The following is a 26,085-nucleotide window of genomic DNA, read 5'->3' as shown; positions in this document are numbered from 1 at the left end:
GACGAAAGTGTTATCTTGTGAAACACATTGACTTTGTACGGAAATTGCAGTTTTGTTGAATGGTCGTTTATAAATTTTAATTTGATGGACCCACAGGATAATCCAGAGAGCCCTGATCAGGATATTGAATTTTTCGATGAAGATATTGAGGAGGTTGTAGACTTGGATGATGAGAATGGTGCGATTGAAGGTGAGAACCAAAACTTCACGTGGAGTAGCTTCAGCTTGAATACGATATAGAGAGGCTGTATTTTCAAGTATAAAATGCATCCGATAGTTGTGTAGTATCCTAAATGTTGTATTTGTGTTAAAGTCATATTTCATCATCGCTTTTTACAGTTGTGCAGATCATAAAAATTTTATTTATGAAAATCCTGCAGTGTAACCAATAATTGGTGGTGGTGGTGGTGATGATGATGATGATGATGATGATGATGATGATGATGATGATGATGATGATGATGATGATGATGATGGTGATGGTGATGATGATGATGATGATGATGATGATGATGATGATGATGAAAATAAATGATGATGGTATTAAAATTGATTATGAATTATTGATAATAAATTTAATACCATCATCATTTATTTTCAGGATCATCATCATCATCACCACCACCACCACCATCATCATCATCATTATCATCATCATTGTCGCCCAACCTCTTTCCCCAGTTACCATAATAATAATTATTATAATTTGTAATCCCCCCCTATTGAACCTGACTCTGCAGGGTATGGCAGAACTCAATGCAATCCCACTGGTGCAAAGGCATTTTACTGGCATGCACTACATGTAGTGTGATCTTCAAAGTGACCCATGTGCACTGATGCATGCAGGTTGCTCCACTGTCTTCAGTATAAAACTTCACCTGAAGATTCTTACAGTAGTCCCAGTCCTGGAGGTTGGAGATTTTATCTCCAAATATTGATACTGTATCATCGTATGTATTAAAATGAAAAACTCATCTGAATTGTACTCCTTCTTTCAGATTGTCTATTGTTGCCATTTTTGACAGAATTTGAATCTCTAAACGGCGGCCAAATTACCTATTCGACTCTGTTTATAAAACCAAACATATGTATTTCTCTATCCCTTGATGAGCAGGGCACCAACCCCAGACCTGGCCAACAGGTGTCGATTTAATTATTGAGTTTGATGTAGGAAGAACACACTCCTACATGTACATGTTATACAGATTGGAGTTGAGATTGTATGTGACAGTTGATTGTTCCATGAATGAATCTTGGGGTGCATATCTGGCATCTCCCGCAGATTTTGTAGGGGCTGATGACATCATCACTAACTTGGCAAAGAGCCTAAGATTGAATTACAGTCGGACCTCTATTAAGCGGCCACCCTGGGGACTTTGAAAACTGGCCGCTTAATAGAGGTTGGCCATTGAATAGAGGTATCGAATACAGCACTTTACTGACAAAATAATAATTTGGGACTTTGGAAAGTTGCCGCTTAATGGAGGGTGGCCGCTTTATAGGTGGCCGCTTAATAGAGGTCCGACTGTATTATCAAATGCACTCCCTAATCTTTGCTTATTACTAGTTTTAATAATGACTGTTTGATTCAGATGGACTGGCTGCCGGAATGGAAGATGTTGATGTTGGTGACGAAGGGGAAGAAAATGGTGACATGGTTGAAAAGGATGATGCAGAGTTGTGCTATGAAAAGCATACAGGTAATAAAATAAATAATAACAAAAGGGAGTTAGTTTGTTAAGAAACTGTCAGTAGTGGTCGTGGTGGGGAGTGGAAACATTATTGTTTGGTTGTACATGTATCAACGGCTCTCTAGTTGACACTAACTTAATTTGGCCACTGTAAGGAGAGACAAAAAGGCATTTCAAGCATTAGCCCTATTCAAAACATCAGCACATGGATCTCTTTACAGTGGCCAAATGGCCTTTAGTTATCAATTTTGTTGTTAAAACCATCCCAGTGAATCTCAATGCAAGCTATGACATACATGTACATTAAGGTCCACTTTAATACATGTAGCTTCTTGTCTCCTGGACAAGCAGCCTTTTACCCACACCATGGCCTGCAGCTTTCTGGGTTACAGTTAATGGCTGCTGAACCCATGTCATCCTCAGCACACCAGCAAATGTTCTACATGTACATGCACAAAGAAGCTTTTGGCAAGTTTGGTCATTCACTAGGTTCACATAACACAGTGTAGTGCTGCTGTGGAATCAGCCATACATCAGCACCCTGTGTGATGTTAATTAGCTATTGCTACTAACACATAAACCAAGCAGAGATCAGGGCAAAAAATGTTTATTGAAAGTTGAACAACAGAGGAAGGGCGGGTAAAGAAAGGCTTTAATATATAATTAATTTTTATTTATTTAGCAAGATAATAAGGAATTGTCCAGCATCCTTTAGGTGCTGATCCTTCAAAATGCTTTCAAGAAACATGTCCCTAGGAAGCCCAACTTTCATTTTCTACATGTACATGTAACTGAAAGCCTGTCAAGAAGATACTGCGAATGACATTTGCTCTAAGTGCTGAACAAGACAATAAGACAGTGTAAGTTGAAACTTGACAGGTCTCTAGAAATGACCTAATAGAAATCACATGCAGGGGTGTACATGTATGTCTAATTATGTGTTTTGACTAAGCCAATTAACCACCAACAGCAAGAAATTAATTGTCAATGGATAATTTTGAGCCTGATGAATGAACAAAAAATTATGTTCTGCTTATATTGCAAGCAATAGCATACAGGAAATAGCTGAGCCCCCAAAGGGACCTTGGCAAAATGGGTCTGAGTTGAGGGGATTACATTTACATGTACGGTGTATAGGTCATTTACTTGGTTGAAGGAACATATGCATACTGTTAGAAAGGTCAAATGAGTGCTTGTAAAAGAAAGAAAGAAAATTCTTAAATTTAATTAAGCTTGACAACTAAATCAAATAAGAAGGTTGAAATATTCTCTTCACAGCATCAGTGTTCTCAGTGTCGATCGATCCAGTAAACAATTCTATGGCAGCTTCTGGGGGAGAAGATGACAAAGGCTATGTCTGGCGGATACAAAATGGGGAGACACTGCTGGAATGCCTTGGTAAACGCTTAAGACTGGCTTAATTAGTTTCTAAGATTGTTGGCAGGGTTTGACGGCCTGACAGCTAAATGTATTTGAGCACAAATTGTACATAAATTATATACAATGTAATATTGTTAAATTAGTATTTTGACAGCCGATTTATTGCCAATTTAGGAAATGAAAAAAGTCAGTCTGATTCAAAGTTCATCACAGTGCGACTACTGTTACCGGGGTCACTTAAACAATACTGACTGATTAGATTACAGGACAAGAACAATGAATTTCAAGGAAAGCCGATTAAACCAATCACGAGTGGACTAGGATAACAACAGTTAAAACTCCAAAGTTTTGCATTATGCACTGTTCGTATCCTGCAATCTGATTGGTTAGTTTTGTTTAAGTGACCTTGGTAACAGTAGTCGCACTGTAAGTGCAACAGATTTTATCAAATCAGACCAACATTTTCAAAGAAATGGCTGTCATGTGTTAAATAAGATGCAGAATACTTAATATTAAATGTGCATGTCATGTACAATTTGTGCTCTGATACAGTTGGCCCTGCAAATCTGAGGCCCATAAATGGTAGAGTGTACAATGTAAACTGGCTTTAAAAATATCTTCCTGCAATGTAGTGTTAGAATCAATTTAGTATTGAGTTTATAGAATAATAATTATTTATAATTATTAATATTAGACTTTTCTCTAAGTCTCACTAGTGCACAAATGCAATCAAACGATTCTACATGTAGATGTATGTTGCCTGCTATTAAATCAATATTAATGTATTTATTGCTATCTACTACTGCTTTTATCATTAACTAATTATAATTATTCCCTTCTTTATTGTGTTATGTTATCACTCTGTGGTAAAGGGGGACAATTAATATTAGTTAAGCTAGATGTGCCCCTCCTCTCTCCATGTACTGTTATTTAGTTATTATAACCTATTTGTAACCCAGAGTGGAGAAATAAATTAAATACAAAATTGATACAGAATTATTTAAATCTCTTCTTCTAACAACATTACTCCTTGAGTAAGCAGACAGGTCAATTTAGAAGAAAGAAAATGAATACCAAGGCTACATGTAAAATTAATGCCTTAATGTTCAAACAAGTTCACTCAACAGTATCATGGTATTACCATGACAAATACATGGAGAGAATTAAAGAGAATACACATGTTGCTAGTAAGGGCTTAAAGGGCTGTGGTTTTGTATGCAGGCCACAAAGATTCTGTAACGTGCACAGCTTTCAGTCACGACTCTAAGTTTGTCGCCACGGGAGACATGAGTGGTTTGATTATCGTCTGGGATGTGGCAACCAAAAAACAAGTCTGGAACTTTGAGACAACGGATCTAGAGGTACTTAATACATTTAACAATTATTCCACGAGCACGCGTTGGATATGAGATGATAGATAGCCAATGAGGCGCGTAGCACCGAGTTGGCTATAATCATCTCATATCCAACGGGCGTGAGTAGAATAACTGTTTTATTAAAAACAATCAAGTAATATTGGTAGGCCTTGCTCATTTCGTTTTCAAGAGCAACCAGAAAACAATTTATGGTCGCTACTTCTTGGGCATGGTATAATGGCTCATAATTATACCACTGCTGCTGAGCCAATCAAAACCCTTGAATTGCATAATTTTTAATCCAGTTTTTAATAAAATATATTATATACTTAATATATAATCATACAGTGCGTAGTTTTCACATGTATGAATGCCACAGTAAAATTCTCACAGCTGTACACTGTTGTACAAATTCCATTTCTTAAAAGGTAAAAAGTTAGTCTCAACCCCTATCCTTGATCTGCCTTCCTCCTTCATTTTATCCCAGTTCTCTGTGTGCAGGGTCCAGATTCAAAAAGTCCTCCTAAATTAACAGCTATCCTGAGTATTGTTTCTTTACAAAAATCTATTGTTGGATTTAAACAAAAGCCTATTGGTAAGAAACACTACAGAACTTAAGAATAAATGCATATTAAGCCTTCAATGCATGCATTTTTGGGGGATGCAGTTAATCGTTACTAGCCGCCACGTTGGATTTACAAAATCTGATCTTCCTCTGCTTTTAAGGTAACTCCATACAGTTATTTGGCGTGCGGCGACTGGCGCCAGCGCATGCAGTTTTCTAACTGACACGTGAATTTTCATTATGCTGGCGCGCGTAACAAGGCCAGTTTTACCCTGAAAAGTAAGGCTATTTTAATGGGTTTTCCACAGTGAATTTTTCTGAAAATTGGCTCAATGTTAGGATTTAGCTGGTATATAATGTACTCCAAAAACTCTTCTATAGGAAAATTATACAAGGACAACTTACTGCAATAAATGGCAAAAACGAAACTTACAGAAATTGGCCAAACGTATGTAGAGAATTTGTTTTGACTTTACGAGGAGATACTTTTGAGTTTCTCTGTTCTTTACACAAAAATAGGGAAATTTTACCGCGCAAAATTCGGACAAACCCATATTGAAACTAGCTAGGAGTGAAGCTCTGGGAGTGAAGGAATCGGCAGATGTATCATCCGCTGGTTGCCATGGAAATGGGATTTACCAGTTGTTATCAATGGTGTTTTTAGCAAAGCATTAAAGGACTTAATAGGTACTCGAAACTACTGTATGTTTGAACCCAGATATTTTTACAGGGCTGAAAGAACCAGAACATCAAGAAAAATATATACAGTATCACTACCAGCGAAAACTGAAGAAAATGGTATAGAGCCACCTTAAAATCCAAGATGGCAGCTATAATGAGCATTAGCTTGCCCAAAAAAGTATGCCAGATGCCCTACACTGTACATTGTATAATTATAGCTCCTGCTCCTGCATAGGGTTAGGAATTTAGGGCTTTCTCAATCCGGCAGCTCCCATGTCCCATACATGTACAATCATATAGTTATACTTCATAGACAATTCAACTTAATCACAACTAACCTAACAAAAAAAAAATTTCTTCCCCATGGAAGAAATAATACACTGTACATAATCAAAATGCATGTCAGCTGTGAATATTTTTTAAGCAAACATCTCAGAAAGTGTGAGAACAAAATTAATTGTGTGATCACACTGTTCAAAAGTTTACTGAAGATCTGATCTCAAGTTACAATTATTATAAATTCTAAAATACATAGTGGTATTAGTAAAGGTTTAGATATACAGTTCATAGGCAAGTGAAAATAAACGATAAAACTGAATAACGTTTCGGAGTCGTCATGACACCATTATTTCCGGCATTGACTTTATTTCTATTACTTCGAACTTGATAATGGGGTCATGGCGACTCCGAAACGTTATTCAGTTTTATCGTTTATTTTCACTTGCCTAAGTACATCATGGTATTTAAACTCATCGTTAGTGGATGAGCTTGGGGGTTGGTGCCTGAAAGACCGGTGGTGCCACAGGTGAAGTGAGCTAAGCGAGGTGCGAAACCATGGCAACCCTGTGAGCGGCAACCACCCGGCACCGTCACACTGAAAGATCAGTAGAGACAAAACAGAAAGTATACACTGGGAGCAACAAACTTAAACAGCACAAGCTCAAGCAAGTGAACAGATGCAAAATGAATTGGCACAAACATGTGAGCTGTAAGAACCCAGGGGCCCCTGCAAAGTAGGGTGGCCGCCCCGCATGTCCCAGCCATGCGGGCACCGCTGACCAGCAATTGCCTCGATTTTAACTTTGCCTAAATTACATTTAGCCACATTTTTAATTTAATAAATATTTTTGTGTAAAATGTTGTTTCTTAGTGGCTAGAATGGCATTCAGAGGCTCACGTGTTGCTGGCAGGCACAGTAGATGGGAATGTATGGATGTGGAAAATCCCCAGTGGAGACTGCAAGACATTCCAAAGCCACGGCTGCAGATCAACCTGTGGAGTGTTCATGAACGATGGTGAGGAAATTTTGAGCTAAATTAACAGATGAAACAACTCATTGAAACTGTGACTAATTGTTAAAAAAGGGGTTTTAAGTTATTTAATTTCTTATTATTAAAAGGGGAAGTATCATGGGGTTTTTGATATCTTTTGTTAAAAATGATGAAACGACCTTCAATCACCTGCCAGATAATTCTAGAATGACAAGAGGAACGAAATCAACTCAATTCTTGAAAGAAACAACTTGTGATCTGTTCTAGCGCATTTTGGAAACAAAAATGCGAGAACTTGAAAAACATTAGCCTAATATTTTTCAAGTTTCAATCGGAACCGGCCTACCCTGTCTCTGGCCAGAGGCACTAATCAACAGTTTTATTATACTGGCCAGGGTGATAATTTTTACAAACTTGACAATTATTTTGTTGTTTCTGCTAACAGTGAAACATTTTGGAGTTTTGAAATGACAGCAAATCTTCGTGATACTTCCCCTTTTACATTTATTTAATATTATTAATAATTTAAATTCGTTATAAGGTAAGAGAGCAGCTGTTGGATATGAGGATGGCAGCCTTAAACTTTGGGACCTGAGACAAGGAATGCATACATTTCATTTATCAGGTAAGCTGCATGATGCTGGCTCGAAATACAATATCCGACATAAATATTAACATTGATTGAGAATAAGTTACAGTCAACTCCCGATAACTCGAGCCTTCAAGGGAAATTGAAAAAGGTTCGAGTTATCGGGAGTTCGAGTTATTGAGGGTAAAATTATATAGAAAATGACCTGAAAGGAAAGGAAAATTGGCTCGAGTTAGCGCGAGGTTCAAGTTAGCGAGGGTTCGAGTTATTGGGAGTCGACTGTATTTACCTTGACTTATTGACAGTGATGTTACAGCTGACTATTAATAACGAATACAGTGACTTAGCTTGTCACTAACATATTTGGCATTAAAATCAACTGGCAATGATTTAATTTATGATATATAGCAAACTTTATCGTAAATTTGTTGCTAAAAAATAAATGATTATTAATATTTAATAACTATTTTTGACTGATATACATTCAGTGTCTGTAAATAATCTCATCATCATTGATAAGTTAGTAACTTAAAGTAACTCAGATAATTTTATATATCAGTAGCAAATTGGGCCTTGAAATGATTTGGTTGGTTGGTTGGTTACATAATATATTAACCATCTTATAATTATATATCAAATAAATAGTTATTTAAATAATAATGGCACGAATAAACGCATCACAAGACAAGTACGCGAGAAACGTGGTTAATTTCTTCTCACAAGAAACACGGTAATATTCCAAAATTTCCGCTTCGGTGATTGTCGCGAGACGAGAATCTCGTCTTGAGAGACGCGACTCTCATCTTGCAAGAAACGAGACGAGACTGGTAACTTACTTTTGAGCGGTACTGTAGGTCAATTTTTTTGTGTACCTCCAGAATTTCTTGCATGATTGTACTATTAATACCGTCCCACTTAATCAAGGAAAATCAATTTCTTTTGATGAGCAAATGCTCCAAAGCATTTGCTCATCATAAGTCAGCTTCTTGTACACCAGCAGCTTGCAAATTATTGAGAAATTATTTAACAAAATGTGTAGTAGAAATTGGTCTGGTTTGGACTCCTTTCAGAGACAATGGACGGGGGTTTTCTTTGCAGACTAGCTGTCACTTGAGACAAGCTACAGTGTAGCTGAATAAACAAATAATTTGCTAATACAATGTATAATATACTATTTCATGGTTAAGTGTCACATTTATGACTGAGTCGTTGATCTATAAAATTATTATTTAATAACTGTACATGTAGATATTGACTAGTATCTTTTATGACACATTTACTTTTCAGATGGTACAGCTCATCAAGGATCAATAACATGCATAGATGCTCACCGTGATAACGTGCTTGTAGCAACTGGATCAGAAGACTCTTCTGTTAAAGTAGTTAACACCAACAGTGGCAAGGTAATCAGACTCTATCTCAATGTAAAAGTCAGTCAAGTCTTTTGCATTATGGCAAAAATGATGCAAGTTTGTTTTGCAAATGTCAATGAAGTCAGATACTACAAGCAATCTTGGGCATAACTGTTGCAAAACTTTTCAACATTCAACTTTCATCAAACATATAGCCCCCCCCCCCCCCCCCCTCAAAAAAAAAAAGTCAGCATTATTCCCCAGCTAAAAAAGACTGGGTGATGGAACCTTCAAAGCGACATTACTGATGGGGAGTGGTCCAGCGGGGTGAAAATCCCAGAAACACGGAATCCAAATTCGTATAAGAATCTTTAATGATTAATATTCTATCTGGAATTGAATCAGCAAATACATACGATGATTAAAGACGAAACTAGTTATAATATTATAAAGGAAAATAAAAATACACGCAGTTGTGTAACATACGCTGGCCATTATAGTTGCTTTAAACCGAATAATTATATGAAACTACGAAGCTTAGAATATAACAATAGAGTTGATGTTCGCGGGCGTAAATATGTTTTTGGCCTGACTCAGGCTCATTTTAGCCCGAGCCGCAGGCGAGGGCTAAAATGAGTTCTGAGAAGGGCCAAAAACAGATTTACGCCCAAGAAAATCAACTCTATTACTATTATAATAATTTCAGAGGGCATTCAGAAAAGAAATCAAAGACAGGCGTTTATTTTACATTTGTTTCATTGTTCAAAACTATTCATTGTCGCATAAGCTTTAAACTTCAACAGAACACCGCAAAATTTGTGGAGAGAATATTGCTTCTAAGTTTTCAAAGGGAAAATAACAGAATTTTGTGAGCAGCGAAGACATGGTCACTTGCAAGTGTTAAAATTAATTCAGTGCAAGTGCTAAACTGAGCAGGTTTCGCTCGACGAAGACAAGCTGTTTACCTTCACCTCGCCGCCGGCCATGGAGCTACTACAGGCATTATTTCCACCATCGTACACCAGTTTCTGTAAGTCCTTTTCTCTAGCTAGCTGAAACTACTGGGAATTTGCTTCTTCGTTAGGTTTTTCAGCCATTTTGTAGCTCAAAACAATTTTTTTGCAGACGGCAGCGCTTCCAGTCAAACAAGCAAGAAAACGGCGCGAACAGTTGAATGGTTTCCAGTTCTGATTGGCTGGCTACATTATGTTCTTGTTTCTCATTGGCTTAGAGCATCGGGCTAAAATATATTTTAGCCCGCTAAATTTTCCATTTTAGCCCGCAAAATACGCGGCAATGCCCGATGAAATTATTATAATAACAAATGAAAAGATCAAACAAACTTTCTTCATGACAGGATATTCCATGTTAACCAGGGGCGTAGCGTCCATATACGCACGTACATGTACGCCCGTGCGTACAGCTGAGATCTGAGATAAAACTTTTTTTCTCATTCAATTTGCTGGGTAATAATTTCATATTTTCAGATTATACTGGCGTTTTTTATTAGAATTCCCATTATCCAAGCATTAATAATTCAGTGCTGGCCACTAATAATGGCAAAATGCATTCGAGTGGTAAGCAAAAATAGGAAAAACGCCTCACAAGATGGAAGCACAGATGGAGTGACATGGATCCGAATGCGACGCCGCAGACTTTGGTTAAGACTCTTGTTCACGCAAACTCCCAATTTTATCCCGGTGTACTATGTTGCTCTCGTAACATTGTTACCTTATCCTGTGTCTACGTATATGCACCGCCGCACGTAGCTTCAGTAGCATGAAGAGACTAAAATCCCCTCTGCGAAGTACAATGACGGATGAAAAATGAAGCTCCCTAGCAATCTTTCATATATACATAAACATAAGAACGTGGATATTGACAGGTTGGTAACGGAATTTGCCCGTCTTAAGGGTTGACGCCTCGCCCTTTGCTTGTGACCTGTCTTCATTGTCTGTATTTTTTTCTTTTCGGAACACTGTAGCTTACAGAAATCACTAGGGAAACGGTTAAAATAAACAACTTTCTACTGCATTTTTGCCGCATTACTTTAATATTGAAAATGCCCCGCAGAAAAACTAGGAGATGGCATTTCTGAGACCCTAAATTTCAAACTTTTATGAGGGAGCATGCCCCCAGACCCCCCTAGTTGTAAGCGCCTTTGGCGCTTACGAAAAATTTATTCTCGTGCATACATCTTCAAAATCCCATGCTACGCCCCTGTTAACATTAACAGATCACGTGACGGCATAAAACTAAAACTTGTGAACGCTCCAAACGCTCCAAATAGCAGCAATACTGAATTGAATATGATCCAACCTATTCAAATTGCAGACTAATTAGTTACATATTTTGACAGCATTTGCTATGATCAAACGGAAATCAGGTCTCTTATAAAGTTATTTAATAAGTAATGAATCGTCAAACAGTCACACAAACGGGGAGGGTGGAGGGAAGGTTTACTACTCTCCTGTCAGTGCTTTCTTCAAGGGAGACGGAGCTACATGTAGATCTACATGGATTGTGCACAATTCCTAGATATATATGTCTCTCTCTCAACTTGTTTGTCCAAGGTTATGCATATGGTTTAGGGAATAATATCAATGCTACAAACACTGGTTTAACAGTGTATTAATGCCCGTAGTGGTTTTTCTTAATGAGTTGCTGTACTTTTTGCACCAGTTAGTTTCAGTTGGTGTTTGAATCCATACACTGTATGTGGCCTTCAAACAAAAGGTGAAAAGACATGCGAGGCTCTCGTATGAGTGTCCACACTTTGCAGTCTAGTGTACATACTGTATTAAAATAAATGTCAGTGAAAGATGCAAAGTTTAAATTTGCAATTCTCTCGTTTCTTTTACACAATGTACATGTTTAAACTGTAAAGTTTCCTAAATATCCACCCCTGTGCAGTAGTAGGGTTAAAGCTCACCTTGGAGAGGAAGATTGTGCTGCAACAATTTATCTTTTACTTGATGTTTAATTCCTGCAGGTCCTAAGCACATTATCAGCTGGCTTTCAAACAGTCGGTGATAGTGATTCACCACCTTCAATTGAAGCTGTTGGATTCTCTTCTCTGTAAGTATCTCACATGAGACTTGGTACTGGTGGCCGCAAATAACTTGAAGTCAACTCAGCATCAAAATTTAAACCCCGGCCTAAATGACATCCCAAATTATGAGTCAACAGAATGTGGTACATGTTAGGGAAAAATATGTTATAGGGATAGAGACTTTCAGGTAATGATATGGGGATCTGGGATATTGAGTAAAAATCGCAACCCCACCCCCTTGCAGTGAAACCTCTATTATTATTTCTGATATGCAAAGTAGAGATGCACGTACACTAACACAACATATAACTTCATCCTTCATCACCATCATCGTCATCGCCATCATCCTCATCATCATCATCATTGCCATCGTCGTCGTCATCATCATTGCCATCATCATCACCATCATCGTCATCATCATCATTATCACCATCATCATCTCTGCTCTCCATCCCATGTAAAAAACAGTTAAGAAAATACCCCTGGTACTGAGCTGGGCAAGGTGTTCTTCTCAAGCTGAAGAACTTATAAATTTAGTTTTGTAACCTATTTTTCGCCCATTGTTGACTATTTCACGTCATTTGTTCACAGACAACCCATGCTAGCAACTGCATCCTTAAGTGGGGTACTTGGCGTGTGGGATCTCTCGTCATACAGACTTCGACAACAGTGCAAACACCCTGTGAGTACAATGTTAAATTTGTACTATCAAACCTCTCTTGAGGAAACACCATTAAGGACAATGCCTCTTTAGAGCTAGTTTTGCCCATTTTGCGACTATATGCAGGAAAAGCAGATCTTAGCAATGGCAAAATCCATTGAAATCCAAAACAGAAGTGCAAAGCAGGGGATAAAAATTGGAGCAACATTTCTTGGCAGTGAAGGACACTTGCAGAAATCCGGCGAATCTGAGCTAAAACAACACAAAGCAATCTAAAAAGTAATATAGGTTGGTTATGCTTTACAGTGTGAGCCCTTTATGATCTCTCATAAGCAGTGGACTTTCCTGTACAACCACCTTCTCTGCTCGCCATTTTCATGCTTTCTAGTAGTAAGAGTCATCAGATGTTGACTTCTATTTTTTTTTTTCCCCTTCAGGGAGGAATAGTTCGGCTGAAGTGGGATGCGGAGAACCCTCTCATCTACACTGGCTGCTTGGATGGTGTGGTCAGACTCTGGGACAGTCGGTCAGGGAGCTGTGAGCGAGAGTGGTATGGACACAATGGGGAGATACTGGATCTTGCTGTTGCTAGGTAATACTAAATGACAATTCATAAAATTGCGAAAAAAAGGAGCACCACAATCTGAAAGTGCTGCTTTTAAAATAAGCAGCTCTACTTTGAATTGTCACTCAGAACATGTACATAATTATATACTGTACTTGCACAACATACCAAACTGTACCACAGGAAAACTTTTAATTAATGGTTGTAATGATAAACAGTACTAAAGGAAAGTACTGCTCAGTAGCTTTCATTCAAATGATCACATATTCGAATTTCATCCACAGACTCTAAAGTCACACTTAAGGATTTCATCTACAGTATAGAGTGACTCAAATCTTAGAACCACCCTGTACAACAATAAACAGCACCACAGGAAAGCACTGCTCACTTTCACAGTAGCTTTCATTTGAATGGTCACACTTTAGAATTTCATCCACAGATTCAAAAGTAAGAACCACCTTGTACAGCATAATAAACAGCACCACGGGAACGTACTGCTCAGTTGTTTCAATTGAATGGTCACAATTTAGGATCTCATCCACAGATTCACAAGTTAAAAACATCTTGTACAGCATAATAAACAGGACCACAGGAAAGTACTGCTCAATAGCTTTCATTTCAATGATCACACTTGTAAGAAGTTTTTCCATTGATTCAAAAGTCAGTACCACCTTTGGTTTAATAAGTGAACAATACATAATAAACAGCACCACAGGAAACTGAAGTACTGTTTCACAGCTTGCATTTTAATGGTCATAATTTAGGATTTTATAACCACCTAGTACAAGTAAAGAGTCCAAATATATTTTCAAGTTTTATCCAAAAATGCTGATATAAGTACTGTGTTCAGCTGTATGTAAAAGCATTAGTTACTTGTAACCCTAAGTAGCATTCATTTCAGATATAATTATATTTTTGTAATTTTAATCAAACCACTTTCACTTTGTACAACATTATTTTGATGTACAGTTTTATAGCACTAAAAGCAGTTTGACTGGGGGGGCTAAAGGTTTTCAATAATGTTTTTAAGTACGGTGCCTACTATTGTTACTGCACATACGTTCTACGCATCTCGTGATATTCGGGTTTCCTATGGGTGGTGCCTACTAATACAGGGATAATTTTGGGCGGTTTAAAACTATACGGAGAGAGCAGAACTTAGTAAGTGCTTTTGGTATCTCAAAAGAAAATTAGGGGTAACCATGCATTTTTCAGAGATAATTAAGCTTCAATTTAGGAAAAAAATCCCATACATTGCTTTATATTTTGGCGCTTTTTAGAGATATTATTGCTTAATTATCTCTGAAAAATGCGTGGTTACCCCCAATTTTCTTTTTGGATTCCAATAGCCCTTGCTAAGATCTGCTTTTACCGCATAGTCATAAACCGCACAAAAATACTTCGGTATTAGTAGGCACCGTCCTTAATTTGTAATAGTTTTGTTTTGTTCTGTTGCAGAGATGGAAGCTTCTTGGTGACTGGATCAGGAGACAGCACAGCAAGGGTTTTCTCTGTCCAAACACCTGGCAGATGATCATCGCAAACAAGCAGATTTAAAAATTAATGAGGACACGTTTCCCTGCCAGCAGAGGAAGGGGGTGGGGATAAAGCCCAGGGTCCCCATCCACAATCAGAGTAAGCTGCATTGATCTTAGTGGCTAATATGACTGATACAGTCAAATCTGTAGCCACTCTTATTGCCAAACCAAGACAGACACTCCAAGATGTAGTTATTACATGTACAAACAAGACAGTGGTGCCAGTATTAAGGCATAGTGCCAGACTTTGAAAAAAAGGGTGTCCAAAATGTATTTGACCCCACAATATTTCTAAAAGATTCTGCAAGTTTTATTGATGATTTTTTTTTTCGAAACGTGTGTAGCCATAGGATGCCTTGGCATCCTGTTGGGTGACAGTCCATCAGGAAGGCAGTAGCCCACAAGCCTGTATGCTAATAGTCCAATGAGCAACTTGCTTTCAACATTAATTAACACTGTCAAACCACCTGCTTAGACATTCTCAAAGCAAAATTAATGTTGAAACTGTTGAAACAGGCTGTTTGAACGCTATGACCTCAGGCAGAAGTAATCCTGAGACCTCCAGGCAGAACTTTTGAGGGCAAATTTGAAGAAAATCTTTCATTGATGTAAACATTTTACCAGTGAATCGAACAAGACAATAAAAACAATTATTTCAACCTTTGTTTCTCAGCATTTTTTTTCCATTTAGTAGACTGACTTCCATGAAATTGATGCTCTTTAAAAGGTCATTCACTTTTGGCAATAGGGTTCATGTTAAGGGCCAGTAACCAGTTATTTTTACTGTCTATTCAGGTAAATGTTAATGGTTAGGCGTCTGAAAACAATGGGTCAGTTATTAAAAGACAGTTTAGACGGTGTTTAACAAATCCACGTTCTAAACCATTTTATTTTTCAATTTTGTTAACAGTCATATCTAAACATTGTCTGCTGCTGACACTAACAGGAAGGCTTGCATCTCAGACCAGAAAACTATTTATCTCCTTAAAATAAACCACTTAATAAACAGATTTGGAGGCCAACTGATTATCTTAAGCCAAGGCTTAAGTCACATGTAGACTGTTTAATAACTGGTCCAATTTTTCTAAAATTATTTAAACCGCTTTCAAAATTCTGAAAAAAGTTTCTTGTTCTGGGAATTTCCTTCCATAAATAATGCAAAAACATCCAGTAGATAATATAATGTTGAAAATCCATCACCTCTTTCAAAGAAATCGTTCTTGCTTTAAGTATTTTGTGTTGTCAAAATCAATGCTGACTTCAAGCTCTGCCATGTTTGGTTACTTTCCATTCTTCCCGCAGCCATTTTGCCCCCATCATTCCCTGGGAGACATTAACAAGATGGTGTCCACCTGCTATTTGCAAATTTTTTACCTCCATTTACAAATCCTAACAAGAACCCTGAGCAACAATATTATTTCACCATCCATACACTGCAACACTGATATTATTGAAGCCTACAGTCAGAGTTTAGTTGGAATTCACATTTTAACTATGCATAAATTCATGACACGCTTCAGATTATTCTTACTTTATGGAGTGTGTATATTTGACTGTTTGATCTTGCATAAAATGCACTTTTGGAAGCTTGCTTTAAGGTTGGGCCATGAACATTGGTTTACTTGCAAAATCAAGTCCACTTTTCCCCATTCACAGCTCAAAATTCCTGAATGTGATTCTTGATCGTTTCTTGAAAGTTAATAATTCACAAGCTTGTTCAGCTCCTGTTGTTTGGCTCTTTCTGTGCTTCTAACAGCCTTTCTTGTCCTTTTGCTTTAATTAGTTCAAGTCTCTTTTTGTCAACATATCTCTTGAGAAATATAAAAGATGATATTCCACTTGCAATAACCACTACCCTACAGTTAAAGGAGATATTAAAAAAACAAATTGAAACAGTCAAACACTGTATGTAACAAGAGCATCCTTAACATCCAGATATGGGATTTCTCAGTTGCCAGGTATTTGGCCGATCAGTTAAGTTTTGCATTGTGGATCCAAGGCTTGCTATTACAAAGAGAATGAAAATAATTCAAGTGTCAAAATATTTAGACAACAAATACCAAAAAACTAAGTTGGGAAAAAGTTATATTTTGGTATGAACTTAATACCATTATCAGAATAAAAATATGCCGAGTGGAAAGAAAATAATAGTTTCACTTTCAAATTGGTATTAATCTGTAGACCTTGTCTGCATACTTTTAGTCTGATAATGGTATATTATGTTTTGACACAATGAACATACTCAGATAATCTTTTATTCACCATTTACTGAAACTATCAGCTGGTACTAGGTTTTTCTATTACAATGCCCCTTTACACCAGGAATTGATTAGCCTCCCACGCAGACGTGTGGGAGGAAACGCGTGATGAACCCCTAAGGACGTCTGCGTGGGAGGCTAGGAATTGATGTCCCACAAGAAATATTAAAATAAAGTACAGTTCTTACTTAACTTAACTTCCTGATATCATGCGCTGTCACTATTACAAACACCAACTTGAGAGCAGCCTCTTGGGTATCTTGAGAGGGAGGGGGGGATTTCAGGTCAATTTGGGCAAGTTCCTGGGAGGAGTGGTTTAATAATAGGGGAATAGGGGTGGGGTAGGGTAGGAGTAGTCCATGAGAACAAATTATGTCACCTCTAAACTGGAAGCTAAAACAATGTATATCAGAACTTATCAACAACAACACTTTATTGAAACAGAGAGTTACAAGCTGGTTATATATCTACCTGCAAATAGCTGAAGCTAGTCGAGGCGGGTAGGTATGTCTATACTAAACTAAATACAAATAAATTTGGTGCTTACAAATTGACTAAAATAAAAGTTAAATAAGTAGTAAACAAACAAGTGTCGCAAAAAAGGATTCGCTAGCTGATAGAAATTAAAGGATTGTTACAAAATACAAGCTTTTCATTATTTCAAGAATAGAAGAAAGTGCAAGGTAAGCATTTTCTTTTTTTAAATGTTGATTTCCAACACGTTTCTGGAAACTTTGCTTTGCTGATGACTGCTCAACCTTCTCCTTTTTAAAAAGGAAGTTTGGTTAGGAGAGAGGGGTAGGGGATCGCAAATGAGCAGGGGTGGGGAGGGAGGGGGAGCGAAACAACGTTAGAGTTAGGGGTACGACCCAAAACCAACTTGGACTTCCAGCCAACCTAGCACTCTTCGAACACATACAGCAGCCACAGAATGACAAAGCTAAGCCTCTATTGCTGTCTTTGTTAAAAATAATGATGAGCGCTGCTATCGAAGGCCGTAATACTTAGCTTATCGATTTATCGATTGACCGACACATGAGGCTTCGACTTTTGAGGTAACAACAGGTTACAAATATTATTTTTAGTCTGATATATACTAAAAAAAAATACATTTTCCTACCATCCTATCGCGACCATTCGCATTCCGGATAAATACATTCGCCCCATGCCGCTAAATATGAGTCAGAGTTTTCCTGAAAGATGAGATTGAACGACTAAACTGTCGCCATATTGAATGCCGAGGAAGCCTGGAGTTGTTCGAGCCTCATTTTGAAGTCGAGGGAATTCCTTTCCAATCCCCCTCTCACATAAAAAAAACGGTATATCACATAGGACCGCAATGTGCACATCGTTATGATCGCTCAAAAAAGGCCAGGTTGTGTGTCATTGGTCCGTAAGCATTACGCGACATTGCCTTTTTTTTTTCAGAATAGGGGGTATAAAATGAGCATTATTTGCAACTTCCTCTAGGCCTATAAGTATCTTCCTAACTACCCACTAGGGGATTGGACACCATATTAAACGAACCCTACTTTTGTTACTGTACATACGTTTTGTGCATGTCAAGATACTCGGGTTTCCTATGGGTGTTGCATACTAATTCAGGGATGTTTTTGCGCAGTTTAAAACTATGCGGAGAAAGCAGAACTTAGCAAGTGCTCTTGGTATTTAAAAAGAAAATTGGGGGTAACCACGCATTTTTCAGAGATAATAAAGCTTCAATTTGATTTAAAAAAAAAAAAAAAAAAAAAGCCCTCTAATTTTCTTTTTAAATTCCAATAAACCTTACTAAGATCTGCTTTTCCTGCATAGTAATAAACCACGCAAAAATACCTCTGTATTACTAGGCACCCTCCTTAAAGTAGCCTCTTTGCTGGTTGATAATCAGTGATGGTGGGCCGTTACCAAATACTGGATATCATCATAATTGTCAATCATAATTATAGCAAGTGTGTTGCTACTAAAGATGACATACTTGTAAGTGATCAGGCAATACTTGCCTTATTTGAAGACACCACAAAGTACAAAACATACATAATATAAACACGGCCCTAGCTTTATTGCTACCAAACTGTTAGCTGGATTTTTATAGAGGACTATCTTTTAGAGGTCCTAACTAGACTAAATACAACATACTTTATATTTCAACTAAGGTTATAATAAAATTATTTAGTACGTGTTGTGCTATCAATCACTTATAACATTTTCCACATCTAGACAGTACTTTTGAAAACCAAGAACTCAAAAATTAACCCAAAAACAAATGCTTCACTGCAAAACATCACCCCATAAAAAACCTTTAAAATAGGTCAGTATTAATAGGAACAAAAAAAAAATATTATGAAGCAGTACTATATCCTGTTGATATTATTAAATACTATTTGTTTCAATAAAATCTGTTTCTTTTTAGTTGCTTCTTTTACACTGCTAAAGTTGTGTAAGGTGGTTCTAATGTTGATATCCCAAACTGTGACCATTTAAATAAAAGCTATTGCATAGAGTTTATTAACTTTAGAGTCTGTACATGAATCCTTAAGTTTAACCATTTAAGTGAAAGCTACTGAGCAGCACTTTCCTGTGGTGCTGTTTACTATACTGCAAAAGGTGGGTCTACTTTTTGTAAGAGAGGATTATTAATTTTATTAAGGCTAGTTTAAATAAAGACTATTAAGCAATACTTCCTATACAAGATATTTCAAACCTTTTAACTTATATTCTAAATAAAACCACATACAATGTAAGTGATTAAAATTTGAAAGTGTGACCACTCCACTACAACAGTTTTGTAAGACATCTTGGTATGAGCCCAGTTGTTCAAAAGGCAGTATTATTAAAAATTATGATCATCCACACCAACAAAACTTAACAAGGACTGTCTTCCGCATCTTGGTGATTGAATTGCTACTTCAACATTGTTGCCATTAGTTAAAGACAAGCCAATAAAAGAAAAAAAAAGAGGACAAAAATTCTGAAAACAACCACTTTTGACTCAGTCTGTAAATGAAATTCTAATATGTGATCATTCAAATGAAAGCTACTGAGCAGTACTTTCCTATGGTGCTGTTTATTATGCTGTACAAGGTGGTTCTAACTTTTAAGTCTGTGGATGAAATCCTAAAGTTTGACCATTCAACTGAAAGCTACTGGGCAGTACTTTCCTGTGGTGCTGTTTATGATGTTGTACAAAGTGGTTCTAACTTTTGAGTCTGTTGAGGAAATCCTAAAGTGAGACCATTCAAAGGAAAGCTACTGATGAGCAGTACTTTCCTGTGAAGCTGTTTATTATGCGGTACAAGGTGGTTCTAACTTTTGAGTCTGTTGATGACATCATTAACTGTGACCATTTAAATGAGCAGTACTGAGCAGTACTTTGCTGTATGTGATGCTGTTTATTATGCTATTGTAAGGAGAAAATGTATACTGGTAACAATTTTGTCTTAAATTCAAGGGTAAACAACTGGGCCCAGTCATAAATTAGTGATACACTAAAGCATTATGATGAGTATCTCTATTCTCATCACCCGTCTGCTGAGAGATGTATTGATATTTCAAAAAGAAATCAGCTACCAATCTTTCTAGGATAACACAGGTTAAAGCAAAACTACTCCCTATGAAAAAATGAGCTCAGTCTTTTCCTTGGTGCTGGTGTTTGGGTTCCCTTCTCTTCCGTCCTCTTGACTGGAATTTTGTAATGAAATTCCCTCAAAAAGAGCTTCATGGAATTGGGAAGGGGAAGTTCACTGACTCCTTGGAAAGTTGTTCGGCTGCAGATTACCGCACGACAGTGATCTTGCAGCGAAGGTGGCACTCTCTTTTGCAATGGCTTTAGCAAAAGTGGTTCATAGTACATGCATTGATCAGCACGAGAGTAATGCCGCAATAGTTGGCAGACACTCGTGGAGTAGAAGGAATAATCACTTGGTTTGTCAAAGCTGTATTTATGCTTCCATTGCTCAATCCTTGCATGATAAGTGCGAGAATATCTGCGAAAACTCACAGAGAAAAGGTAGTGGTACTGTGCACTGTCACGCAGGAGAAATGTCCCATCTGGATAGCCTTCTAGAACCTAAAGGAAAATGAAGTATTAGTACATTACATCAAACGAATTAAAGTGATACTGTAGTAGCAAGTTTCAGGTTACCATTTTTTGAATCTGACTGCTTCAGCAATAATACACTTCAGAAAGTTGCAGGCGGTGTGCGTCACGACCACAAAGGGTGCTGGGTAAAAATATGGAAATGGCTCATTTGCCTCTGGTCACGATCGAGTAAACATCTCCCGAACGTAAGACTTAGGTTGACTTACAGTCGCACTGAAACTGGGCATTCAAACTTTGCTTGCTTTTCCAAAAACTATCATTAAAGACAGCAATTTGACAAATTTTAACGGTCTAGTGGCAGCCGTAGATGGTTCTTGTTGGACACACAAGGCGATTTTGTTAGTATTCCCGGAGACAATCAAGGCGAGAATTTTTTATGTTTATTCTTATACTAGTATTTTGTGCCGTCGCGTCTGCTTATAGACGCTTTTTTATATATATTTAGACCGCAAGCGGTCTCTTTCTCCTAAGTTCTGCGGCACGCGATGGATTTAGCAAGCGGTGAGGCCGCGAGTCACATTTTTGTAATTTGCATAATTTTACTGTCACTTTGCGCGCGTGATCTAAGGAAAAAGTACGACTGCTCGCAGTGGATTTTTCATTGCTTTTGCTCATTTTTAGTTTACTTTTTTATCTCAGGGCGATAGAGATCTACATTTCCTTCCTGGATTTGTTGGAGAGATAAAGCATTCGCCCGTTGGCTTTTCATGGTCGGTTTCCCGGGAGTTGAGCTACTTTGTTTACACGATCTCTCCATAGATTCCTTATTAGTTCAACGGCTTCCAACCAGAAAACCATAAGGGGTAGACCCGGGTAGACCCCGAAAATTCTAAAGTAGAAAGGATAAGCTAGCTTAATATACAAAAGTATTGGCCAAACACAGCAAGAGTAAGAAGCTTTAGCCTCAAGAAATGAAGTAAATCAACGACCAAAACTACATGGCGGGCAGGCGCGAGGTCATCACCTTTGAAATGGCTACAAACGCGAACAAATGCTTCAGCTTAAAAAGTAACCTAACCAGCATCAAGCCAATTTGTTCCTCTAACTTTGAAAGGACTTTCAACCGGGAAAAAATGTCACAGACTTCGTTAATGACGACATTTTCGACAGGCTGAACTCCCCAGACTGATGTACTTGGGCGCGAAGACTACTGATCAAATAACGCATTCTGATTGGTCGAATTTCGTGATGCACACCGCCTGAGAAAGTTGTGTGCGGGTGTTTGAGGATAAAATAATAATGCACTGTCTTCAGAAAGTCATAATACTGGATTTCCAATAAGACTTGTAAAGAATTGTAAATAAGAAAGCTGGTACAGTACATTTGTTACAAGAGTGTTGCCAGTTTCAAAGATGGTAGGTTGTGTAACACAACAAGCCTTTTTTTGTTAATGGAAAGGCAGTAAAATCAAGTGATTAAGGTACTGTGTGGAAGTCCCCCCACCCCACCCCCCTAAAATTTCAAATTACTTCCAGTGACGAGGAGCAGCGAAGGTGGTAAAATTAAATACAAAATTTTGGTTTAGTATTTTTGTTTAAATTAGCCAGCATAAAGAGCTTCAAGCATTAACCCCATCATCAGAGCCAATCCTTTGTCTTGCGAAGAGCCAACGCTTGAAACGTCAGCACTCAAATCTCTTTACGGTGGCCAATTTACCCTAAGTTATCAACTACGTATGTTGATAAACCAAACATTAATTTCTACTTCCTACCAACGCAGCACCACAGTTTCTTCAGAAACTAACCCCCTTATAAGTTTGTTTTAATAAATAGTTCTGGAACCACACAATAGCCAGTGTTTCAACTGATACTGCATTTCCCAGAAGAAAGGAAGCATTATTAAAACTTGCGCAAGCAAAAATACAACAAATAAACAATTTTATTTATTCATTAATTCCTCGATTTTTCCCAAAGATGTCATTATTAGCATATGTGAATATAAAGTTTAAACATGAGAAAAAGACAAGTGGCAGGTGAAACTTTCAATTAGTTTCAGACCGCCTACTCTCCTGGTAAGGTTGACATCTTATAGGGCTTAGCTTAATAACAACCTTGTTTTTCCGACTGCTATTAATAGCTAAAAACACCTGCTTTCTTTGGAGAGCATAGAAGCCTTTTGCTAATAAATATGCCCCCATACTTGCCTGAGACCTAGAATCTAAGGATTTTATAACCCGACTCAACATAGTACAGCTCAAATAATGCGTGGAACAAATAGGAATATTAAATACAATATTCATACAGTTGGTTGTTTCTACTGTAAAAAAAAACTGGTTTTCGTGGTTATCTGTACAGTAAAAACAAGGTTTTCTAACACATGCGCACCTCTTATTTCAGATTTTCTTGATAGTTTTCTTTCCAACTTATCAGAAAAGCATAAGTTGGATATCACATCTCTTATGAGATGCTTTGCTGTGCAATATCACTGTACATTTCACTCACTGTTTGTCACTTGACTCACCCAAAATACCAAACAACTCGTAAAAAGTATTCAGTGATACTACATAACAAAACACCTAAAAATATATTTTACACGTAAGCCAAACACTGTACAAATTATCGCATCCTAGAATGAGAAGCTATTCATTATTTTTGTCTTAGCCTAAGGGTGATGCTTCCAATTTCCTTCTAAAACGTTTTGTCAATGAACTCAGGAAGAAAACTGTAATATGTCTTTAGAAGACACTTCTATACACATCTGGCTGCAGGCTATTCAATTAGGAACTAAAACTAAAACCTAATGACGGGAAGTCTGGCTTCATCCTTCCTAAAACACCCACATTTGAATTAAATCATTAACTGTCACAAAATAAGAGTCATTTCTTGACAATGCTGTCATAATAATGTCATGAAAAGATCACGAAAATATTGCTCCTTTTTATCCATTATTCTTTTTTAAGCTTTTATGTTGCTTGAAATCCTTTCTTTGATAACACAAAAAATAATTTTTTAACCCAAGAGGAAACCAAAATGGCAGTAACTTTTATCAACGGCGGTAGAAAAATTATGACAAATTTTGTTTCAAGTGGCTTTTTTACTGCACAAAAAACTATTTACATGTATTAATGTATCTGGAATCAGATAGCTAAACATGAAATCAATACCAATTTGAAATTCAGACTAATATTTACAATTCCTTCTCGTAAGGTGAAATATTGAACGTTATTAAACTTCCTTCCGTTATATATTTGAAAATTCCCTTCATTCTGTTTCATTAATGCAGTAGCTAGACCAATAATTTATTCATTTTTAGCAAGGAAGAAACTCATGTATTTACTATTTTCTGTAAATGGAAATTTAGCAAACAACAAAATTATCCTCAAGGTACCGCCCTTTAAATGATTTTCTCATTGTTAAGAACTTTGGGAAATGTCGTTAAAAGTGGATGACAAATTCCCTTAAGATGTATAATGAAATCATGCCTCACAGTTATACATGAAAGATAACATTTTTTAAACCCCTCTATGTGACAAACATCAGCCGCCTAATTTTGAAAGCTTTTAATGTGCCAAACAGGCACTGACTGGCATTTTATGTTCACATAAATACTGTAGGCAGGAAAAACGTTCAAACAGCACACACCTTCATAATATTTTTTTCAGTTGATTTAATTTCCCATCTTTTTAACACAGATCCTTTGGGCAACGTTTCTCACTAAATTAAAATACAAAATTTATCCGTGTGTATTTTTGATGAAGCTACGAAAATAAATCAATAAAGAAAAAAGAAACAATTATGTGATTGATATAAAGCTTGACTCATTTTCTCATTTTGTAACCAAATTGAAATACAGTATCATGAAACTTTATGCATATGGAAAACGATCTCAGACACAAATGAAACAAGGAGCTCGACACCTTGCAATGGTTTCGATAATGAAAATCTACCATCACAAAACCAAGATTATCCCCTCTTTCAAATCGGAGAGAAACATAAAGGCAATTTATAAAAAGGTTATTGTTTGGCAAATTTACATATTGAATTCCTTACCTTCTCGGCTTGAAATCTATTGATTTTTCCCCAGTACCATGCACAGTTCGTCACAGAAACGATATCACTGATAAGAAAGTACTCAAATCGATGCTGCGCTGCTTTCAAGCGTGCTTTTTCCTTTCTCCGTCGATTAAACTCCTCGAAACTCACTCCGCTATTTTCCGGAGGTACTTGTTGTGGTGGTGATGGTGGAGTTGAAGGCGCCAAATTTTCGCTATTTTCCAGAACATCTGAATTCGTGTCTTCCAAATTCGTGTCGTCGGTAGCCCTTCGAAAGCCCCATGAAAACGAAAATCGTCTTCTCCTCGCGTCTTGTATTTCTTCATCACTGCTTCCATGCCAAAAGCTCATCATACTAAGAGGCCTTCTCCTTCGCGGCGGTCTCGCTGCCTTCTCTCTGCGCTTCATGATTTCACGTTCAGCCTTTTCCCGCGCCTTTTTCGCTTCTAAAAGACACCGACCATAGTAACCCAAACCATTTTCGTCTCGTTCGTATGACCAAAAGTCATCAGTAGCGTTTTTTCTCGTTTCTTTGGTACGCTTTCGACGCGTAACCTTCTTGGCCAACCGACGCAAGCTTTCTAATTGCTGACGGCGACGGGCTTCGGGATCCAAGTCGATTAAATTAGGGCAACTTTTCGTGTTACACGAAGCTCCGTTACTAGTCTGCTCGTCTTGGAAGTCAGAAGCACAACTACAAGCAACTGAAGTTGTGCTTTTTACGTCTTCTGGCACGAAGTCCTCGGAGTCGCTGAGAACAACTCGCAGAAGATCATTGTCCAGGTCTTCGTTCGAATTCTCTCCGCTGTCGCTCCCTCGACGACGAGTCCTTCGACGTCGCGAAGACCAAGGAAACCCACCACCTTCAGCCATCCTCAGTTTTAAAATAAATTTGCCTTTTTCATTGAATTGACATCATGTTTTTAGCTAGAAACTATGTTCACGCAAGTTCAACATCTGTTACCGTATCATCAGTTTGTTTTTCCTCCAGGCCTTCTCGTTCCCAAGCTCCTTCGCCTATTCCCGAGTGTTACCG

The 26,085-nt window shown here is 37.5% G+C and overlaps 2 protein-coding genes and 1 long non-coding RNA gene across 3 annotated transcripts; 1 reads left to right on the top strand and 2 right to left on the bottom strand.

Moving 5' to 3' along the window:
* The first annotated feature begins 23 nt into the window (after positions 1-23).
* On the top strand, positions 24-15,373 carry LOC146471010 (angio-associated migratory cell protein-like). The gene is made up of 11 exons (XM_085121291.1): positions 24-190; positions 1,593-1,700; positions 2,970-3,089; positions 4,293-4,432; positions 6,823-6,967; positions 7,485-7,568; positions 8,820-8,935; positions 11,877-11,962; positions 12,528-12,618; positions 13,035-13,189; positions 14,621-15,373. Exons 1-11 carry the CDS (start codon positions 85-87, stop codon positions 14,694-14,696), a joined length of 1,227 nt encoding a protein of 408 aa, XP_084977417.1. The 5' UTR covers positions 24-84; the 3' UTR covers positions 14,697-15,373.
* An 892-nt stretch (positions 15,374-16,265) lies between these two features.
* On the bottom strand, positions 16,266-18,231 carry LOC146471009 (uncharacterized). The gene is made up of 2 exons (XR_014866890.1): positions 18,079-18,231; positions 16,266-16,556 (listed from the first exon to the last, which is right to left on the bottom strand). It is a non-coding gene; the product is annotated as an uncharacterized LOC146471009 (long non-coding RNA).
* A 1,126-nt stretch (positions 18,232-19,357) lies between these two features.
* LOC146471008 (uncharacterized) lies at positions 19,358-26,029 on the bottom strand. Its single transcript, XM_085121290.1, has 2 exons — positions 25,047-26,029; positions 19,358-21,024 (listed from the first exon to the last, which is right to left on the bottom strand). The coding sequence occupies exons 1-2, from the start codon at positions 25,920-25,922 to the stop codon at positions 20,560-20,562; spliced, it is 1,341 nt and encodes a 446-aa protein (XP_084977416.1). The 5' UTR covers positions 25,923-26,029; the 3' UTR covers positions 19,358-20,559.
* Positions 26,030-26,085: the final 56 nt, after the last annotated feature.

This window comes from Pavona decussata, unplaced genomic scaffold, assembly GCF_977016875.1.
Source record: "Pavona decussata unplaced genomic scaffold, jaPavDecu1.1 SCAFFOLD_107, whole genome shotgun sequence".
NCBI lineage: Eukaryota > Metazoa > Cnidaria > Anthozoa > Scleractinia > Agariciidae > Pavona > Pavona decussata.
This window is presented reverse-complemented; position numbering and strand designations above follow the sequence as displayed.

Coding starts and splice junctions, on each gene's coding strand:
- LOC146471010 (XM_085121291.1), top strand. CDS start 85: ATGGACCCACAGGATAATCCAGAGAGCCCTGATCAGGATATTGAATTT. Junction 11,963..12,527: donor GCTGTTGGATTCTCTTCTCT/GTAAGTATCTCA, acceptor ATTTGTTCACAG/ACAACCCATGCTAGCAACTG. Junction 13,190..14,620: donor CTGGATCTTGCTGTTGCTAG/GTAATACTAAAT, acceptor GTTCTGTTGCAG/AGATGGAAGCTTCTTGGTGA.
- LOC146471008 (XM_085121290.1), bottom strand. CDS start 25,922: ATGGCTGAAGGTGGTGGGTTTCCTTGGTCTTCGCGACGTCGAAGGACT. Junction 21,025..25,046: donor ATAGATTTCAAGCCGAGAAG/GTAAGGAATTCA, acceptor ATTTTCCTTTAG/GTTCTAGAAGGCTATCCAGA.